Source organism: Camelus bactrianus, chromosome 9 (genome assembly GCF_048773025.1).
Source record: "Camelus bactrianus isolate YW-2024 breed Bactrian camel chromosome 9, ASM4877302v1, whole genome shotgun sequence".
NCBI classification, from domain to species: domain Eukaryota; kingdom Metazoa; phylum Chordata; class Mammalia; order Artiodactyla; family Camelidae; genus Camelus; species Camelus bactrianus.
In genome coordinates this window covers 1,935,246-1,952,746 of record NC_133547.1, presented here as the reverse complement: position 1 = coordinate 1,952,746, position 17,501 = coordinate 1,935,246, and the positions used below count along the sequence as shown (strand labels likewise).

At 45.4% G+C, this 17,501-nt stretch overlaps 1 protein-coding gene across 7 annotated transcripts in view; it reads left to right on the top strand.

Annotated features, from left to right (window-relative positions):
• The window catches only part of LOC105074396 (uncharacterized), a 44,600-nt gene that overhangs the window by 2,982 nt on the left and 24,117 nt on the right, over positions 1-17,501 (top strand). For 2 of the 7 annotated variants that reach the window (XM_045521951.2, XM_010961955.3), the window contains 3 exons: positions 4,810-4,936; positions 5,112-5,204; positions 7,024-13,285. In XM_045521951.2, the coding sequence (XP_045377907.2) occupies positions 4,903-4,936; positions 5,112-5,204; positions 7,024-8,897 (2,001 nt within the window). In that variant the 5' untranslated portion in view covers positions 4,810-4,902 and the 3' untranslated portion in view covers positions 8,898-13,285. Of the gene's footprint in view, positions 1-4,809; positions 4,937-5,111; positions 5,205-7,023; positions 13,286-15,810; positions 15,985-17,501 lie in introns of those variants that run through there. The other 5 variants (XM_010961957.3, XM_074368973.1, XM_074368974.1 and 2 more) reach the window with 5 other exon arrangements.

Here is a 17,501-nt window from a genome sequence, read left to right as displayed (position 1 = left end):
TAGTCTTTTCGTAAGTATCTGACAACGCAGAAATACTGTCCTTAGAGGAAGTTTGAGAGTCACGATCTGTGTAGTCCCTACATCCCCTTCCTAGCTCTCAGAGAGCTCACAATCTGTTGGAGAAAAGAAAAGGCAGCAAGCATTTATGTGTACAGTGTGATCAGTGCTGCAGCTGGAGAGTGGACTTATTGCATAGGAGTGGGGAAGGGCCGTTATTAGGCCGAATGAGTGCCTCTGGGTGAATTAGAAAAAGGTGCCCCTTCCTCTAGACTGATGTAGCTCTATGATACGCCACCGTCTGGAAGGAGGAAATCTGCCTTATTTTAGCTCCTTTCTGCCACCCGGTGAGAAATGCTGCACAGTCATGCTCACTGTTGGAGGGAGGGGGCCTTGGGAGAACTTGAGTCACAGAGGAAGGGCTGTCTGAGCTGCATCCTGAAGGAAGTGGCAGAGATCTGCAGGCCCAGGTGAGATGGGGGCATTTTGGCCAGAGTATGCAGGGCTTCCCTCCACTTGACTGGTGCCCGGCAGGTCTTAAAACACCGCGGTATGTATGACATAGTTTGTTCTTTCTAGGATGAATACCACAGTCTATTCAATTAGCCTCTTGTTCCACAGGCAAATTGTTGCCAGTTTGCTATTTAATGAGTATTGCAGGGACCATTCTTACGGTTCAATTTTTGCCCTCAGCTCTGATTTTCTATTTTTTTTGTAATAAACTTTATTCTTTTAGAGCAGTTTCAGGCTCACAGAATTGAGCAGAAAATACAGAGAGTTCACACATAGCCCTCCCCACTCGCACATACAACTCCCCTACTTTCAACATCCCTCATCAGTGTGGCAAATTTGGTACAATCGATGAACCAACATGGGCACATTACTATCAACCGAAGTGCATAGTTTACATTAGGGTTCACTCTTGATGTTGTACATTCTATGGGTTTTCACAAATGCGTAATGACACGTAGCCACCACTGTAGTATCATACAGAATAATTTCATTGCCCTAAAATTTCCGTGTGTTCCATCTATTCATTCCTCCCTCGTTCTGATTTTCTTGAACCAAATTCCTAATTTTTCATTTCTTGTGGATTAGTTACTTAAATTTACTCCAGAATATTTTTAATTTAATATTTTACTGACTAATAAAACCTAAAGAACTGTAATTCATGTTCTGATTAAAGTGCTAAATGAGTATCATCAGCAAATTAATTATTGTAAGAAATTATAAGAATTGATTCATTTACTTAAACTAACCAAGTAAAAATAACTTAGAATAATAAAACTATTCTTATTTTATATCAAAAACACAATGAGCAACTTAAAGCAAAACACCTTTTATCAGATACAATGCCACAGAACATGTACTACCAATGGAACTTGTTTCTTAGAGCATTTATACATTTTGAAACCATTGTTGTCAACTGTCAGAAAAAAATATTTTAAAAGTGGCAGAATATGGCATAAAGGTTAGTAACATGGACTCTGGAACCAAACTGCCAGGGTACAAATTCTAGCGGCACTCTATACGAGATGTGTCCCTTAATCTGAGTTTCTTCAACTGTAAAATGGGAATAATAATATTACCTAACTTACAAAGGGCTGTTGTGAAGAAATTTGAGGTCTCTAAAAAGTGATTAGCAGGCACAATGGGGAAGAAACCCAAAATGTGAAGTCCCTCCAAACCTGCGGTGTGTTTACCTTTTCTTCCCCCTCCTGGTATCTCTTAGCGGGAGTCCAGCAAGCACAGAGCTCAGAAGTGGATATTGGCATGGACAGAAAGAACTGCAGGGGAAACCTTCTAGTTTAGCCTTAAGAAGTGGGAAAGGGATCTGCTGCTCGGCATTGTGGGAGTGGGGAGATCCCCCTTAAAAAAAATTTGTTTCCCTGTGCCCCAGCGGTGGCAGTGGGAGTCTGCAAGAGTCTCAGACTCTGAGGGAAGATAAATTTTGTCTATGGTCAGAGAAGCTGTGATCCCTAGAGGGTGGGGTAAACCTTCACTGCTTTTTTTTCCTGCTTGTGTCCGCTCCCTGCTTGGCCCCAGGTCGGGGTACAGTCATGGTGAGCGCACGGTGGGATGGAATGATAAATGAGCCACAGTTACCAGGACTGAAGAGGGAAGCCCCACCCCCACCCCCCCCCCCCCCCCCCCCCGCCTGCTCCAGGAAACAACGCGCTGAAGGGATCCCAGAGAGGGAGGAGGTCAACCAGAGCGCTCTCTGTGCGCTCCTAAGCGCTTGCTCCGAGCTGCTCGTGCACGTGTCTGCCCGTGAGCAGTGAGCTGCGGCGCAGACCGCCGTCCAGGTCTCAGGCTGGCCGAGCGGTCTGCAAGGGGGGCGAAGGCGATATCACAGCAGAGGCGTTGGAAATGGAACTGCGGTCGAAGCACCACCCACAGGATGCTGTCTAGAACATGCAGCCCGAACAAAACATCGCCATTCTCCATAGAATTTAAACAAGACAGAGTCTGTAATGTGATAACCAGCGTGTTGAGAAGGCAAGGCAAAATTACTCAGCTAATGAAAAAGTAGGAAAATTTCGGTTTGCAGGGGAAAGACCATCACCAGATACTAACACTGATGTTACACAGATGCTGGAATTATTTGATAAAGACTTTAAAGCAACTATTATAAAAATGCGCCAACAAGTGAGGATGAAGATTTTTGAAACAAATGGAAAGATCGTCTCAGCAAATAAATAGGAAGTATCAACAAGAAACGGAAACTCTAATGACCAAAATAAGCTCACTGGGTGGGCTCTAGTGGCACTGTGGAGATGACAGAGGGAGGAGTTAGTGAGCTTGAGGTTACATAGGAACTATCGACTCTGAGTCACAGAAAAAAGATTGAATGGAGCCTCAGGGTCCTGTAAGACAATACCAAAATGGTTAACATTTGTATCATTGAAGTCCCCCCAAAAAGAGACAGCGGAGTGTAGAAAAAATATTTGAAGAAATAAGGGCTGAAAAATTCCCAACTTTAGCAAAAGACATAAACCTATCTATGAATCTATGAAGCTCATCCATCTCCAGTGTGAGAATCTCAGAGAAATCCCTGCCCAGAAACTTTGTAATCAGACTGCTTAAAGCGAAAGACAAGGAGAGAAACCTCGAAAGCAAACAGAGAACGATGCTTAGCATGCAGGACGACAGTGATTTGGGTAACTCTGGATTTCTCATCAGGAACTATGGAAGTTAGAAGGATGTAGAACAGTTTTTCAAAAAGTACTCAGAAAAGAACTGTCAACCCTGAATCCATGGTCAACAAAAATAGCCTTCAAGAATTAAAGTGAAATAGTTTCTCATACGAATGAACGCTAAGAAAATTCATTGACAGGTTGCTAAAAGAATTACTAAAGGAAGTTCTTCAGATAGAAATTAGACCAGAAGGGAACTTGGAACATTCAGAATGAAGGAAATGCAACAGAAATGGTAAATATTTGCATGTAAATGCAATAGACTGTTCTTTTGAATTGCTTAAAATATCTTCAAAGGTTGAAAAGAAAACTAATACTTTAGGTTTGCTGAGCTGAACAGGATTTGAACATAGGTGGTCTGCCTTCAGAGACCATGTTCTTAACTACTGTAGTATACTGACATTAGTAAAATAAAATATAAATAAAGCTTTTATTGAAATATTAAACCAGATGTTTACCTGTTCTCAGCCACCTCCTCTTCTTTCTTTCCCATCTCTCCTATGTTGTTATAATAGGTAATAATTCTTGAGCACTTAGCCAAGTACTATGCCTTCACTTAATTCTCACAATGCTACTATGAGGTAGGTATTAAAATTATTCCCGTTTTTAAGGTGGGAAATTTGAAGCACACTGCAGTTAATTGACTTGGCCGAGATTACCCAGCTAGTCAGTGCCAGCATCTGAATTCTTATGAATAATCTAACCTTCTTCTGTTTTATTCAAGACTGACATTTATTTAAAACTCATTCTTAGATACTGATGTAAGTGAAATCACAGAAAAAGAAGTGGAAAATCTGCCATCAGCCACAGAATGGATGACTGGCATCACTGCCTGACTGCTTAGAAATTTAGCCCGTGTCTGTGGGGGTGGATATAGCTCAGGGGCAGAGTGCGTGCTTGGCACGTGCAATGTTCTGAGTTCAATCCCCAGTACCTCCATTTAAAAAAAAAAGAAAGGAGATTTAGCCCCCGTAACGAGGAACAGGTTGCTTGTCATATATGATCTCTCCTGATACTTCCCAGCAGATTATTAAAAAACAATCTCCCAAGTATGTTCTCTCCTGATCCAAGTATATTTTTATTTCATGAGAAAAGAATATCGACAGGCATTTTTTTCTTTCACTCTTTAGGCGTATCTCTTAACATCTCAAGAACACTAAGATTTCTTAGAATACATTGTGGAGATTGAAGTCACGTTCTTCAGGTCAGCATCCTTCCTTGAACCTTGGCCTCGCAGCCTCAGAGCTCTTTAACTTCTCCACATGGAAAAGTGAGCTAGCTCCTAATGTAGATAATTTAGTGCTGATGATACTGTGTTGAATGCAGTCAACATTTTTACATATGAGAATGTCTTCTCACACTGTGAAATTGTAAGTGCTTCAGGAGCAAAGAGTATACCTCATATTTTTTCTTCTTCCTAATATGTACAATGTAATTATATAGGCAGAAGAGTTACACAGTGACTAACTACCTGACCTGGATCATTTAGACCTCCCCGTGCAATTACTTACAATATTTTTTTTTCTCCCAAAGTGTGAACAGCGTAACCCTTTACCTGGGAGCCAGCTAAGTCAGGGCATGAACACTGAGCAAGGTTATGTTTGTCTCATTTCAGGATTCAGTGACTTTCACGGATATAGCCATAGACTTCTCCCACGATGAATGGGAGTGGCTGAATCTTGCTCAGAGGACTTTGTACAAGAAGGTGATGATAGAGAACTATAGGAGCCTGGTTTCACTGGGTAAGAGTGTGTTCGTCCTTCCACCTCCTCCACGAGTCTTTGCACCTTCGTGGTCTTTCATGTCTTTATCAGCACTTCCCTACAATGGTTCTCGTCTCTCAGTACCATTTAGACCCTGTTAGAGCGCTGGGATATCCACAGCATCGCTAATTTTCTTGTTTTCTCTTACATGCAGGTCTTTGCATTTCTAAACCAGATGTGATCTCCTTACTGGAGCAAGATAAAGAGCCTTGGATGATGGAAGAGGTGACGAGAGGCCTGTGCCCTGGTAAGTGCACGGTAGCTAGTGCGGGAAGACCGTTCTCAGCATGCTCCTTCTCCCTGATACTCAGTGCTTGGAAGCACCTCTCAGAGTCCTTCCCACATTGAGATTTCCTGTCCGGACACTGTTTTTTAGGTGGGTCTTCTCTTCCCCATGGTGTGACGTAACCACTCTACCTTTCCTGATTTCCTGCAAACACCACACTGTTTCTGAACTCTGTTATGTTCCATTGATGTTTACCCAGCTCTGCTCAAGTACCACATTGTTATAATCATCCCTGACTTTCAGCATTACTGAATTCTTCAGACAGATTTGTGTTTAGTTTTTCAAACTGGCTTAAATATTTTCCTTTCTTTAAAATGTGATTTATTGAGTCAGCAAGTGTTATAGCTATGTTCTTTGCTCTGCTTTTAATTATTTTTCTCTTTGGTGTTTCTTTTTTATTGTTGTTATTTTTGTTTTGTTTTGTTGTTTATGTCTTTTCCCCCCTTCACACTGTCCCACCCCTTTAACCGGAAAGATTTTAGTTCTACAAGTTGTTAACTTTATGATATATTTTTAAATTTATATTTTAAAGTTCGTCCACTTGAGATTCATCTTTTGATACCCATATGAAAGATGAAGAAATAGCTCAGTAATGTTACCTTCTTCTTCTTTGTCCATTGCCTCCCCAGTTTTATTGTACTCATTGGGATTTGGGGCTCAGGTTATTTTATTCAATTTTTTAACTTAATGTTTTTTTCCTTATTGTGCTTGAAAGCTGTTTTTCTGGTTTAAAAGCTAGATAAGAGCCTGTGTACATATATTGCAGGGAAATAAGCTTCAAGTGAGGAGGTCAGTTTATTCTGTGGCCTGTAATGTGGCCTTTTCCTGCTCTCAGTTCTCAAAGGTTCAAGACGTGGTTGTTGGCAGGTCACTTACAGTCCTAATAATGTACATTAATAACCAAGAAACAATAAAACATAGGTGAATTAAGCATCCAATTCAAGATATTAGAAAAAGAACAAAATGAATGTAAGCAAAGCTGGAATAAGTTATGTATAGTGATTTATACTGCGAGGGATAGAAGTAGGAATAAGGGAGTTAGAAAACAGCAGATCTGATGAAAATAAATGAATAAAACCAATGAAATGTATAAAACTTCAGGACAAACGAGGGAAAACAAGAGAAAAGAAATAATGGCAAATGACCACTGATGCCTGAGTTCTTAAAAGAATTATATGACTATTTTTAATACCCAGCCCTCTATGAATAGTTTGAACACCTGGATGAAATGGATGATACTTTAGGGAAATGCAGTTAGCACTGCTGACCCCAGGGACAGAAGTTTAAGCAGACCAGTTACCACTGAAGAGATGCAGAAAGGGACCTGAGAACTGCCTCTGGGAAGAGAGGAGGCAACAACCCCCAATGGTTTCACAGATAAATTCTGTAAAACCTGTGAGGATAAATACCAACGTTCTTTGAAGTGTCCTGTGACAGAGAATAAAAAACTACCCAAAAAAATGTATTTATGAAGACAGCATAACATTTGAAACCAAAATTTCAGCAAAACAGCACCAGAAAAAGGAAATTGGGCAAGGATCGATTATGAATATCGGTGTAATATCTTAAATAAAAAGTCATGTCAAAATAGCATACTGTAGCCAAGGAAGGTTTATTCCAGAAATGCAAGGACGGTCACTCTGCCTAACTTTAACAACTGTCAAAAACAAGTACCTTGGTGGGTTTCAGGAGCTGTTTTGATTCACATGGTTTTGTTTTGGAAGTTTCTGTTCTTCTAGCATTAAATAAAGGAGGCATTTGCTTTCTTATTATCTTTCAGACTTGGAGTATGTGTGGATGACAAAGGAATTATCTCCAAACCAGGATATCTGTGAGGAAAAGTTATCCCAGGCAGTGGTAATGGAAAAGCTTGAAAGCTATGACCTTGAATGTTCCACCTTAGGGGAAAACAGGAATTGTGAAGACCTGTTTGAGAAGGAGCTGGTAAGTCAGAAGACACATCTTAGGCAAGAATCAGCCACTCATATAGATTCCCTTATTGAGCAAGGGGGCCACTCTAACAAAGCTGGGACAGGTTTTCGTCTGAGTACATTATCTTATATAAAACAGGTATTTCCCATTGAAGAGAGAATGTATAATTTTGACACAGATAAGAAAAGCTTAAAAACACATTCCTTTGTTAAAACACACAAGCAAGTCTATGGAGAAAAGAAACTTTTGAAATGTAGTGACTGTGAGAAAACTTTCAGCAAAATCTCAACTCTGACTCTTCATCAGAGAATTCACACTGGAGAGAAACCCTATGAATGTATCGAATGCAGGAAAGCTTTCAGCCAGAGTGCCCACCTTGCTCAACATCAGAGAATCCACACAGGAGAGAAGCCCTTCGAATGCGCTGAGTGTGGGAAAGCCTTCAGCCAGAATGCTCATCTCGCCCAACACCAGAGAGTCCATACTGGAGAGAAACCCTATCAGTGTAGGCAGTGTCCCAAAGCCTTCAGCCAGCTGGCACATCTCACCCAGCACCAGAGAGTCCATACTGGAGAGAAACCCTATGAGTGTAGTGAATGTGGGAAGGCCTTTAGTGACTGTTCCTCCCTGGCTCATCATCGAAGGATCCACACTGGGAAGAGACCCTATGCGTGTACTGACTGTGGGAAAGCGTTCAGGCAGAACGCTTCTCTTCTACGTCATCGGAGGTACTGTCACACCGGAGAGAAGCCCTTCGACTGTGTTGATTGTGGGAAAGCCTTCACGGATCACATTGGGCTGATTCAGCATAAGAGAGTTCACACTGGGGAGAGGCCGTACAAATGCAGTGCGTGTGGGAAGGCTTTCGGCCACGGCTCCTCCCTGACCGTCCATCAGCGGATTCACACAGGGGAGAAACCTTATGGATGCAGCACCTGTGAGAAAACCTTCAGCCATCGTGGCTCGCTCACGCTTCATCAGCGCGTGCATACTGGAGAGAAACCCTACGAGTGTAAGGAGTGTGGGAAGGCGTTTCGGCAGAGCACGCACCTCTCCCACCATCAGAGAATTCATACTGGGGAGAAGCCCTACGAGTGTAAGGACTGCAGCAAGACCTTCAGCCAGAACGCACACCTTGCACAGCATCGGAAAATACACACCGGAGAGAAGCCGTATGACTGTAAGGAGTGCAGCAAGGCCTTCAGCCAGGTTGCACACCTCGTTCAGCACCAGAGAGTTCATACTGGCGAGAGGCCTTACGGATGTGCCGAGTGCGGGAAGGCCTTCAGCGACGGCTCCTACCTTGTTCAGCATCAGAGGCTCCACACCGGCAAGAGGCCATATGAGTGTCTGGAGTGTGGGAAGGCATTCAGACAGAGGGCATCTCTGATCTGTCACCAGAGGTGTCACACAGGTGAGAAACCTTATGAATGCAGCGTCTGTGGGAAGGCCTTCAGCCACCGTAAATCTCTGACTCTGCATGAGAGGATTCACACAGGAGAGAAACCTTATGAGTGCAAGGAATGCAGCAAAGCCTTCAGCCAGGTTGCTCACCTGACGCTGCATAAGAGAATCCATACTGGAGAAAGGCCCTATGAATGTAAAGCGTGCGGGAAAGCCTTCAGGCAGAGTGTACACCTTGGTCACCATCAGAGAGTTCATACCGGAGAGTCACCCTCAGTTGTTCCCTCCCCCTCACCCACATACCACCGAGTCCTCTAGATTCAGTCCTCTCCATACCTCTAGGCTCCACCCCCCTTTTCCCAACCCATGTTTCAAGATCATAGTCCAAGATGCAACCATCTCATTTGGATTTCTGCAGAGTATTATAACCATTCCCCCCCTTACTTCCCTCAGGTGCACTTTTATCACTGTAGCCAGCTTAATCTTTTAGAAATAAAAACTACAGTGGGGAGGGTATAGCTCAGTGGTAGGGAGCGTGCTTAGCATGCATGAGGTTGTGGGTTCCATCCCCAGTACCTTGGTTAAAAATAAATACATAAACCTAATTACCCACCCCCCCAAAATAAAAATTGTATTCATGTTACTTTCCCATTTAGAACACTTATTTTTAAGAATATGTAAGACAATCCACTTAAACTGCTTAGCACACAGTTCTACACCTAGTGCATTAAGACGAAGGTTTCCTTGCAGTGATGTTCAGCTGTAAGTAAAATGAGCTGGCAGGTCCAGACTAAGAAACACACAGGTTTTAGAGTAGACAGAGAGCTCTTTACTCTCCCAGGAGGTAGGAAAGATGAGCACGTTCAGAACTGAGAGGTTCTGCGACACACAGGGCAACACGGTGGCTTGCACTCGCTCTCTGTGAGTAAATACGAGGGTGTCCAGCACTGCTGATGGGGAGCGCTCACCCTCACCGGGCACTCAGCAGTGAGAACAGGCCGGCTAGAACAAAAGCGTTCCATAGAGTGTGGGGCTAGCCAGGGGGTAGTATTTAAAATGAACAAGCCAGGAAACCTGTACAGGTTAACAGCCATGAAATAAACTGAAGAAGGTAGTTCAACTCCTTCACCTGTAGAAAAGCACCACAGATGGTTCCTTTGATACTCAATTTTTCTACAGCATAAAATAAAAACAGTAAAACATCCCATCTTGTTCTGAGACTGACAAGACTGACACGAAAACACAAAAACATATATACTGCAATTAGCTATGAATGTAGGTGTTAAGTTGAACATTTTTAAAATATTAGAAAATAGAGTAAATGGAAGGCTGGACACGTCTCTGCGCAGACAGGCTCAGTCTGGCAAAGATGTTTCTATTCAGGTTAAATGTGTAAATTTGCTGAGAGTCCAGTAAAAGTCCCCATACCTTTTTAAATTGACAAGCTCATGTTGACCATCTATGGAATCGTGATACGGCAAGGACTGTACATAGTACTGCCTTGGGAGGCCGTAGTCCCTCAGTAAACTGACATGAACCGAGCATTAATGTGCCAGGCACTGTTCCTGGTGCTGGGGATACAGCAAGGTGCAAAATGTACAAAAATGTTTGTCCTCACAGATCCTGAAGGAGAAGACAGACAAAAATCTGAAATGCGTGCTGTGCAATAAGTACATGAGGTGTCCCGTGCTGAGAAATGATGTAGAGAGAGAGCCAGGGAGTGCTGGGAGGGGCGCATGCAGGCGCCTGGAGGACATCTGGGCGGCAGAGCCAGGGGATGAGGGAAGAACAGGAGAGAACTGTCAGAGACAAAGGCCAGGATGAGGCTCGTCTCGGCCACCCCAGGGCAGGTAATACGCTGCCCTGAGTGTTGCCGGAGAACGGACAGTTTAACAAGGACCACGAACGTTCTGTTTTCTCTTCATCTGTCATGATTTAGAGGGTGGTGGTGGAGGTTTTCTTTCTTTTTGGGAAACAGTCTTACTGAGATATAATTCACATACCATACAACTCGCCCATTTAAAGTTTATGATTCAGTGACTTTCAGTACGTTCGGAGTTGTGCAACCACCACCACAGTTAGTTTTAGAATGTTTTCATCACCCAGAAAGAGGTGTGGGTAGGGGGAGTACAGCTTAATTGGGAGAGCTCAGGCCTATTTAGCATGCACAAGTTCCGGGTTCAGTCCTCAGTACCCCCTCTAGAAATAAAATAAATAAGTAAACCGAATTACCTCCCCTCCCAATTAAAAAAAAATTTTAAAATGAATAAAAAACGAAGATTTAAATGTATGATATTAAAGTACAAGAAAAACACAGTATTTCTCTAACCCTGGCTTGAGGCAGACCTTCTCAAGCATTACACATGATGCAGGAGCTGACATTAAGCTGAGTAACATTTTTGTGTGGAAAACGTCAAAGTTAGCAGATGAGAGACTGGAAAAAGATGTTTGCAACAAATACGACAAAGGGCAGTATTCTCTGATGTTCAAAGCACTGTTACAAAGCAGTAATAGTAACATCTACAGCTCGGTAGAGAAATGGACAAAGCTAACGGCCAGTTTAAAGAAGATGGAATAAAAACAGCTGATGAAAATTACCCACCAGCATTAATAATCAGGAAATGGAACATAAAATGATGACATAGCTGCTTCCCCGCCAATTAGACTGTTTTTAAATGATCGAAGACTGATTATGCCCAGTTTTGGTGAATGTGTGAAAAACAAGGCAATTCCATTGTCCTTTATTTAGATTGCTGTATGTATAGACCATTTGAATCAATATTCCACAGATACCAAAGTGCACAAAGGTAGGTAAATGTATAATGGCAAAAAAATTTTTTTTAATGATAAACTCTTAGGAACTTAGGGTAATGGGTAAATGGGTAAGTTAATTATGTTGAACTCATTCAGTAGAATTATATGCAGCTGTTGAAAAAAAATGTATACAGCCATAAAAGATACTATACTAAATGAAAAAAATTTTTTTCAGACCTGTATTCTAGTGTAAACTCGTAATTGCAATATCAAAACTTTTAAAAACGTGGGGTTTGTGTGTGTGTGTGTGTGTGTTTTCTCTGCCCAATTTTCCTTGCCTTCTTTAGACTACACTGTCTCTTCTTTTCCTTTGAGTAACTGGCCGCCCCCTCTTACAGTCCTAAGGGACTCGGACACTCCAGCCCTGTCTGGGGCTTTCAGTTGGCTCTGTGTCGGCCAAAGGCCGTTCCCTAAAGGGATGGTGCTGGTGTCCTCACGGTTGTCATCTTCGGAGCAACTGTAGTTTTTGTTCTTTGTAAGGCTGCAGATTCCTCAAACGACCCATTATCCCTTCACTACTTCCTTTTCTGCGTGTGTTGCTCATTTCCGCTTGCAGTTAAAGAAACTTGACCAAATCAAGAGTTTGGGATGAAGATTGTGTCGTAGGCAGCAGCATCTTTGAAGGACTGGAGGCGTTAGGGATTGGTGTCTGGGTCGCATGGGGCAAGTAAGAGCCCCGTTCATCTTCTAGCTCATGGAGTACAGCAGGCAGACCACACCCAAGCGGAACTGTTAGCTGTAGGCACCTGAGGTGACTGGAGGTCGGGGGTCCTCGGTAATGACAATTTCGAGAGGAAGAGGACTGCCAAGTCCTAAAGAGCGTGTATGGTGCTGGTATCTAACTGCTCTGGGTAACTTAGAACTCAGATCTTGAACTTCCGGCAACTGAGGGTCTCGGTATGATATTGTTGAAAGATGTCTTTTACTGTTTGAAGTCATAGGGTTAAGATTGCTTAAAACCAAATTGAGAGACTTTGTTGATGTGTTGCTAAAGCAGGATGCCGGTTAAACCCCGCATTTTATTGTGGAGTGGTTGTTACTGTCCGAATCGTATCCCTCCCACCCCCAGATCCACTTGTTGAAGCCCTAAACCCCAGTGTGACTGTGTTTGGAGGGATGCGGCTTTGGCGAGGAAATGACGGTTAAATGAAGTGAGAAGGCTGGGCCCCCTCTGATTGAACTGGTATCCTTCTAAGAAGAGGGAGAGACCAGGGCTACTAGAGAGGAGATACGGTGACAACTGACAAGTGTTTCCCGCAGTTTATCCCAGAAGGACTGACCTTGACCTTTACAGGAAGGTGGTCCGGAGGTGACAGGGAGGCATGTGTGTTCAGTTGAGGGAATCAGCGTTTCCAGATTACAGCGGGAAGAACTCCCACTGCCCACTCCAGCTGCGGCCTTCGCAGGAAGTGTCTGTGCTCCTGGTATCCAAGGAGCTTGGAACTCAGAGTGCATGTACCTCATAGAACGTTCTGGAAATACTCCTCCTAAGGGCAATGAGTGGTCATTTGTGGGCTGCTGTTCTTGTTACAAACCTTTTTGAATACAGTTCCTCAAAGGAGACAGTCTGATTTACAAACAATCCAGAGTAGCTCACATTGGGACTAGCACCCTTGAGGATTTCTTCCTACATGATATTCTTGAGGTTCTAGTTAATATCATTATTGTCATTTTAAATTACAGTGTTTTCAGAGGAAATAAGAGACTTTAATCAAGTTCTATGTAATTCTAAAGGGAAGGTGATCAAAAGAGAGAAAATGTGCCTTAATAGTGGCTTAAAATGAATGTTAACATTGAAAAGTCAAATGATCTAGAAAGTACATTGTTTTGAAAACACTAAAACAGATGTAAGGCTTTCCTGGGGGTCAGTAAAAATCGGTTATGTAAACTTATCTGTTGAAATTATTTATTTTAAAATATCCTGCTCTCGAGTATTTTCTTCTTTGGGGAACTAAAATTTAGATATCCTTAAAATGTCGCCTCAGTAAGTCAAACAAGAAGAACAGGGGTCTGGAGAACAAGACTCAAGATGAGGTAATCTTTAAAAGGCATGAATATTTTGTAAACAGCTAAATGCACAAAATTGCCAATCGTGACAGACTTCCAGAAAGTGACCAAGGGGGGATAAAAAGATCAGAATCGAGTTTAGGAGGAGGAGGAGGAGTGGGGAGGAGGAGAAGAAAGGGAGAGAGGAAAGCAGACAGGCAGTAGAGGGAACTGGTGTGAAAATGGGGTGCCAGCTGGACTCTTGCCCTGAGGGTGGGGGGGGAGGCTCAGCCCGCCCCACCCCCGCACTGTGCCCTTGCAGGGTCTCTGCCTCTGGAGAGGCCACGTAGTTCTTAAGTAAGAGGGGACCTTTGCTTTCTGGATTTGGGAACACAGACCCCTGCTCTGGGATTTGGAAGGTTCTGGAAAGAATCCTGGGAAGGGGAAGGGTCTACTCCGATAGTGGAGAAGATCCAGGTGGGGCCAGCCTCCCGAGGGGGATGAGGACCTGGGGCCAGAGGTCCCCCTGCTCCACGGGGACAGTGCTATAAACCACCCCCACTCATACGTGGAAACGTAACCCCCAAGGTGATGGCGTTAGGAGGTGGGGTCTTTTCCAGGTGATGAGGTCAGGAGGGCGGAACCCTCGTTCATGGGACACCAGCCCGGCTCACGGAGTAGAGGGCCCACCCTCGTCCCTTGTGTCTTTCCTGAAACCAGCCCCATACCTGGCACAAGCACCGAGAGCCCTAATATTGGCAATGCCATCTGACAATAGGGCTTCTCTCTCTCTACTTGAGTGTTCTATGTCCCCACGTCCCCCATCTGGGCATCTCTAATAGTCACGGGAGGGGGGGTCCCTGAACAGGCAGATTGGTTCTGCATGTCCTTCCGCACTTTTTGGGCCATTTGTGGCCACTGGCACATTCAAATAAAAATGAGCCCCATCAGCAACCAGTACCTGTGAGCTGGGTACACATCAGACGAGACATCCTGGGGGATGGGTAGAGTTCTGGGACGCCAGGACACACAGACCCACCTGCAGCATCACCAAACTCCCACACCCCTGCACGGAATCTTGGGTCCTTAGCCAGGCGCTCTGAAGAGCCTCTAGTCCCACCTCCCAGGTGCATTGGTCTGGAGGGCTGCCCTAATGAAGCACCACAGATTGGGTGGCTCAGACTCAAGTGCGTTTGCTCACAGCTCAAGAGGTAAGATCAAAATGTCCGCAAGGTTGGTTTCTCCTGAGGCCTGTCTTTGGGTTGCAGATGGCTGCCTTCCTGCTTTGAATTTACGTAGTCACCCCTCCGTGCGTGTCTGCGTCCTCATCTCTTCTTTCGATGACGCCAGTCAGGTTGAATTAAGGTCCACGCTAATGGCCTCATTTTAACTCGGTCACCTCTTTAAAGACCTGACCTCCAAACATAGTTGTATTGGACTTCAGGCTTCAATATATGAATTTGGGGGATGCAAGTTAGCCTGTAACACCCGATTTCAAGGTCTCTGAGATGTTTCTTATCCCAGTAAAAGTTAGTTTATCAAGGCAATGGAACTTTTGTACTATTGATAGAAATATAAAATGGTGCAGCTGCTATGGAAAACAGTATGGAGTTTCCTCCAAAAAAAATTAGAAATACTGTATGATCTTACTTCTCACTTCTGAGGATTTACCAAAGAGAGCTGAAGTCGGGATCTCGAATAGATTATTTGCACTCCATTGTTCACTGCAGCATTCACAATAGCTGAGATTTGGAAGCAACCTTAATGTCCATCCACAAAGGAATGGATAAAGAAAATGTGGAATAAACATAAAATGTATCTTGCAACCTTAAAAAAGAAGGAAGTCCTGTCATATGCCACAAAAACAATACTGTATTGTGTCCTTAACATTTTGTTAAAGAGAGTAGATCGCATGTTAAGTGTTTTTCCCACAATGAAAAGAAAATTAAAACTGGAGCAGCCCCAAACTGGAAACATCCCAGACGTAGCAGCCAGTTAGGGTTTATCTGTACCACGGAATACCACTCAGCAATAATGACCTAGTGATCCTCTTCCCTCCGCCTTCTCCCCTTCCTCTTCTCCTCCTCCCCTCCCCTCTTACCTACCCCCTCCCACCTTTCTCCTCTCTCCCTCCCTTCTCCCCCTCCCATTCCCCGTTCTCCCCTCCCATCTCCTCCCCTCCCCCACCTCTCCCACCTCTCCCCCGTCTCCCCCCTCCCCCCCGTCTCCCCCCTCCCTCCCCTCTTCCTCTCCCTCCTGTGCCTCCTCCCCACCCATCCCTCAACAACCCCTCCCGAAACCCCACCCCCCTGGACGCGGTTGCCGGTGCCGAAAGGGCCTCTGGGAGTGGAGGGGCTTGGTCTGGTCTCGGTTGGGCTCGAGTCCGGTCGGCTCCGTTCGGCTCCGCGGGCGGGGCGGCCTGGACGTCGGCGGCGGCGCGCGGGCTTCTGGGATGTGTAGTCGGCCTGTCTGCGCAGGCGCATTGCGGCCTGGGGAAGACTGGGGCGCCGGTCATTGTCCTGACGGAGCTGCGCCGGTGAGTCCCGCGGCGGGAGGTGAGGGTGGAGGGACGCGGGCCGGCCGCGGAGGGGCCGTGCGGGCCCAGGTGAGGGGCCTCTGAGCTGGGGAGAGGCGGGCTGAGGGGAGGCTGTGCGGGCCGGGAGACGGTGTGCGGGCTGAGGGGCGGGGACGAGCTGACTGAGGAGGGGAGGGGGCATGAGGGCTCAGGTGTCGGGTGAGGCCCGAGGGGAGGGTGTGCGGGCGGGAAGGGGCTGTGCAGGCCCGGGGCAGGGGCGTGCCGGCTCTGAGCGAGGCTTTGAGGGCTGGGGAGAGGGGAGGCTGTTTGTGACCCTCTTTTAAAGAAGGTCCTATGCATACTACGGGTATGTGTATACACACACACAAGACTACTCACCGCCACAGTGTAGAAGAAAAAACAGAAATAGGGTGAATGACCATATCAGTAAAGAATGAATAAAAAAATTAAATAAAAAAATGAAAAAGTAAAGAAAGAAGGTCCTGTGGGAAGCTAGAGAAGAAACAGCCCCCACCCCTACATCCCGACGCCGACACACTCCTGCCCTCCCTGGCCCCCAGCTCCTCCTGAGCACTCTAAGGGCCAAACAAGGCTCTGAGGGGCAGGAAGGAGCTGGGTAACCTGGGAGCCCAGGACAGGAGACACACAGGACAAGAAGGGAGGTAGCTTTGCTAGGCCAAGTGTCCTGTGTGACGGGGAAGGCGGCGAACTTGCGTGTGCACGTGACCGTGTGTGTCTGCCTGAGACTGGGGCTCTGGCCGTCTCTGAGTGTGTGTGTGAATGGCCGTGTAAGTCTGCGTGTGCGTGTGTCTGAGTGGCCTCCTGTGTCCTTGCGTTTGTTTTCTGTGTGTGTGTGTGTGTTTGTGTGTCGGGGGGTTATCTCTGGGTGGCCACCAGTGTCCATCCACATCCTTGGTTGTGTGTGTGTCTGTGGCCCTCCGTGTGCCATCCAGATTGCCACCTGTGTCTTGTCTTTCATTCTGTAGCTGTGTCTCTGTGAGCATGTGGTGTGTGTCTCTCTTCCAAGGTCCACCTCTGTCAGTGTCTTTACCAGTCCCTGTGTGTCTACCTGTGTCTCTGTCTTCGGGTGTTCCTGGGTGTTTGTGTATGAGTGTGTCTGAGTATGTGAAAGACTGTGTCCACCTGGACACTTGGCCTAGCAAAGCTACCTCCCTTCTTGTCCTGTGTGTCTCCTGTCCTGGGCTCCCAGGTTACCCAGCTCCTTCCTGCCCCTCAGAGCCTTGTTTGGCCCTTAGAGTGCTCAGGAGGAGCTGGGGGCCAGGGAGGGCAGGAGTGTGTCGGCGTCGGGATGTAGGGGTGGGGGCTGTTTCTTCTCTAGCTTCCCACAGGACCTTCTTTCTTTACTTTTTCATTTTTTTATTTAATTTTTTTATTCATTCTTTACTGATATGGTCATTCACCCTATTTCTGTTTTTTCTTCTACACTGTGGCGGTGAGTAGTCTTGTGTGTGTGTATACACATACCCGTAGTATGCATAGGACCTTCTTTAAAAGAGGGTCACAGTCCCCTTCCTGCTCCTGACTAGGGGTTGATTTGTTCAGGGAATGTGTATTGGGCCCAGGAA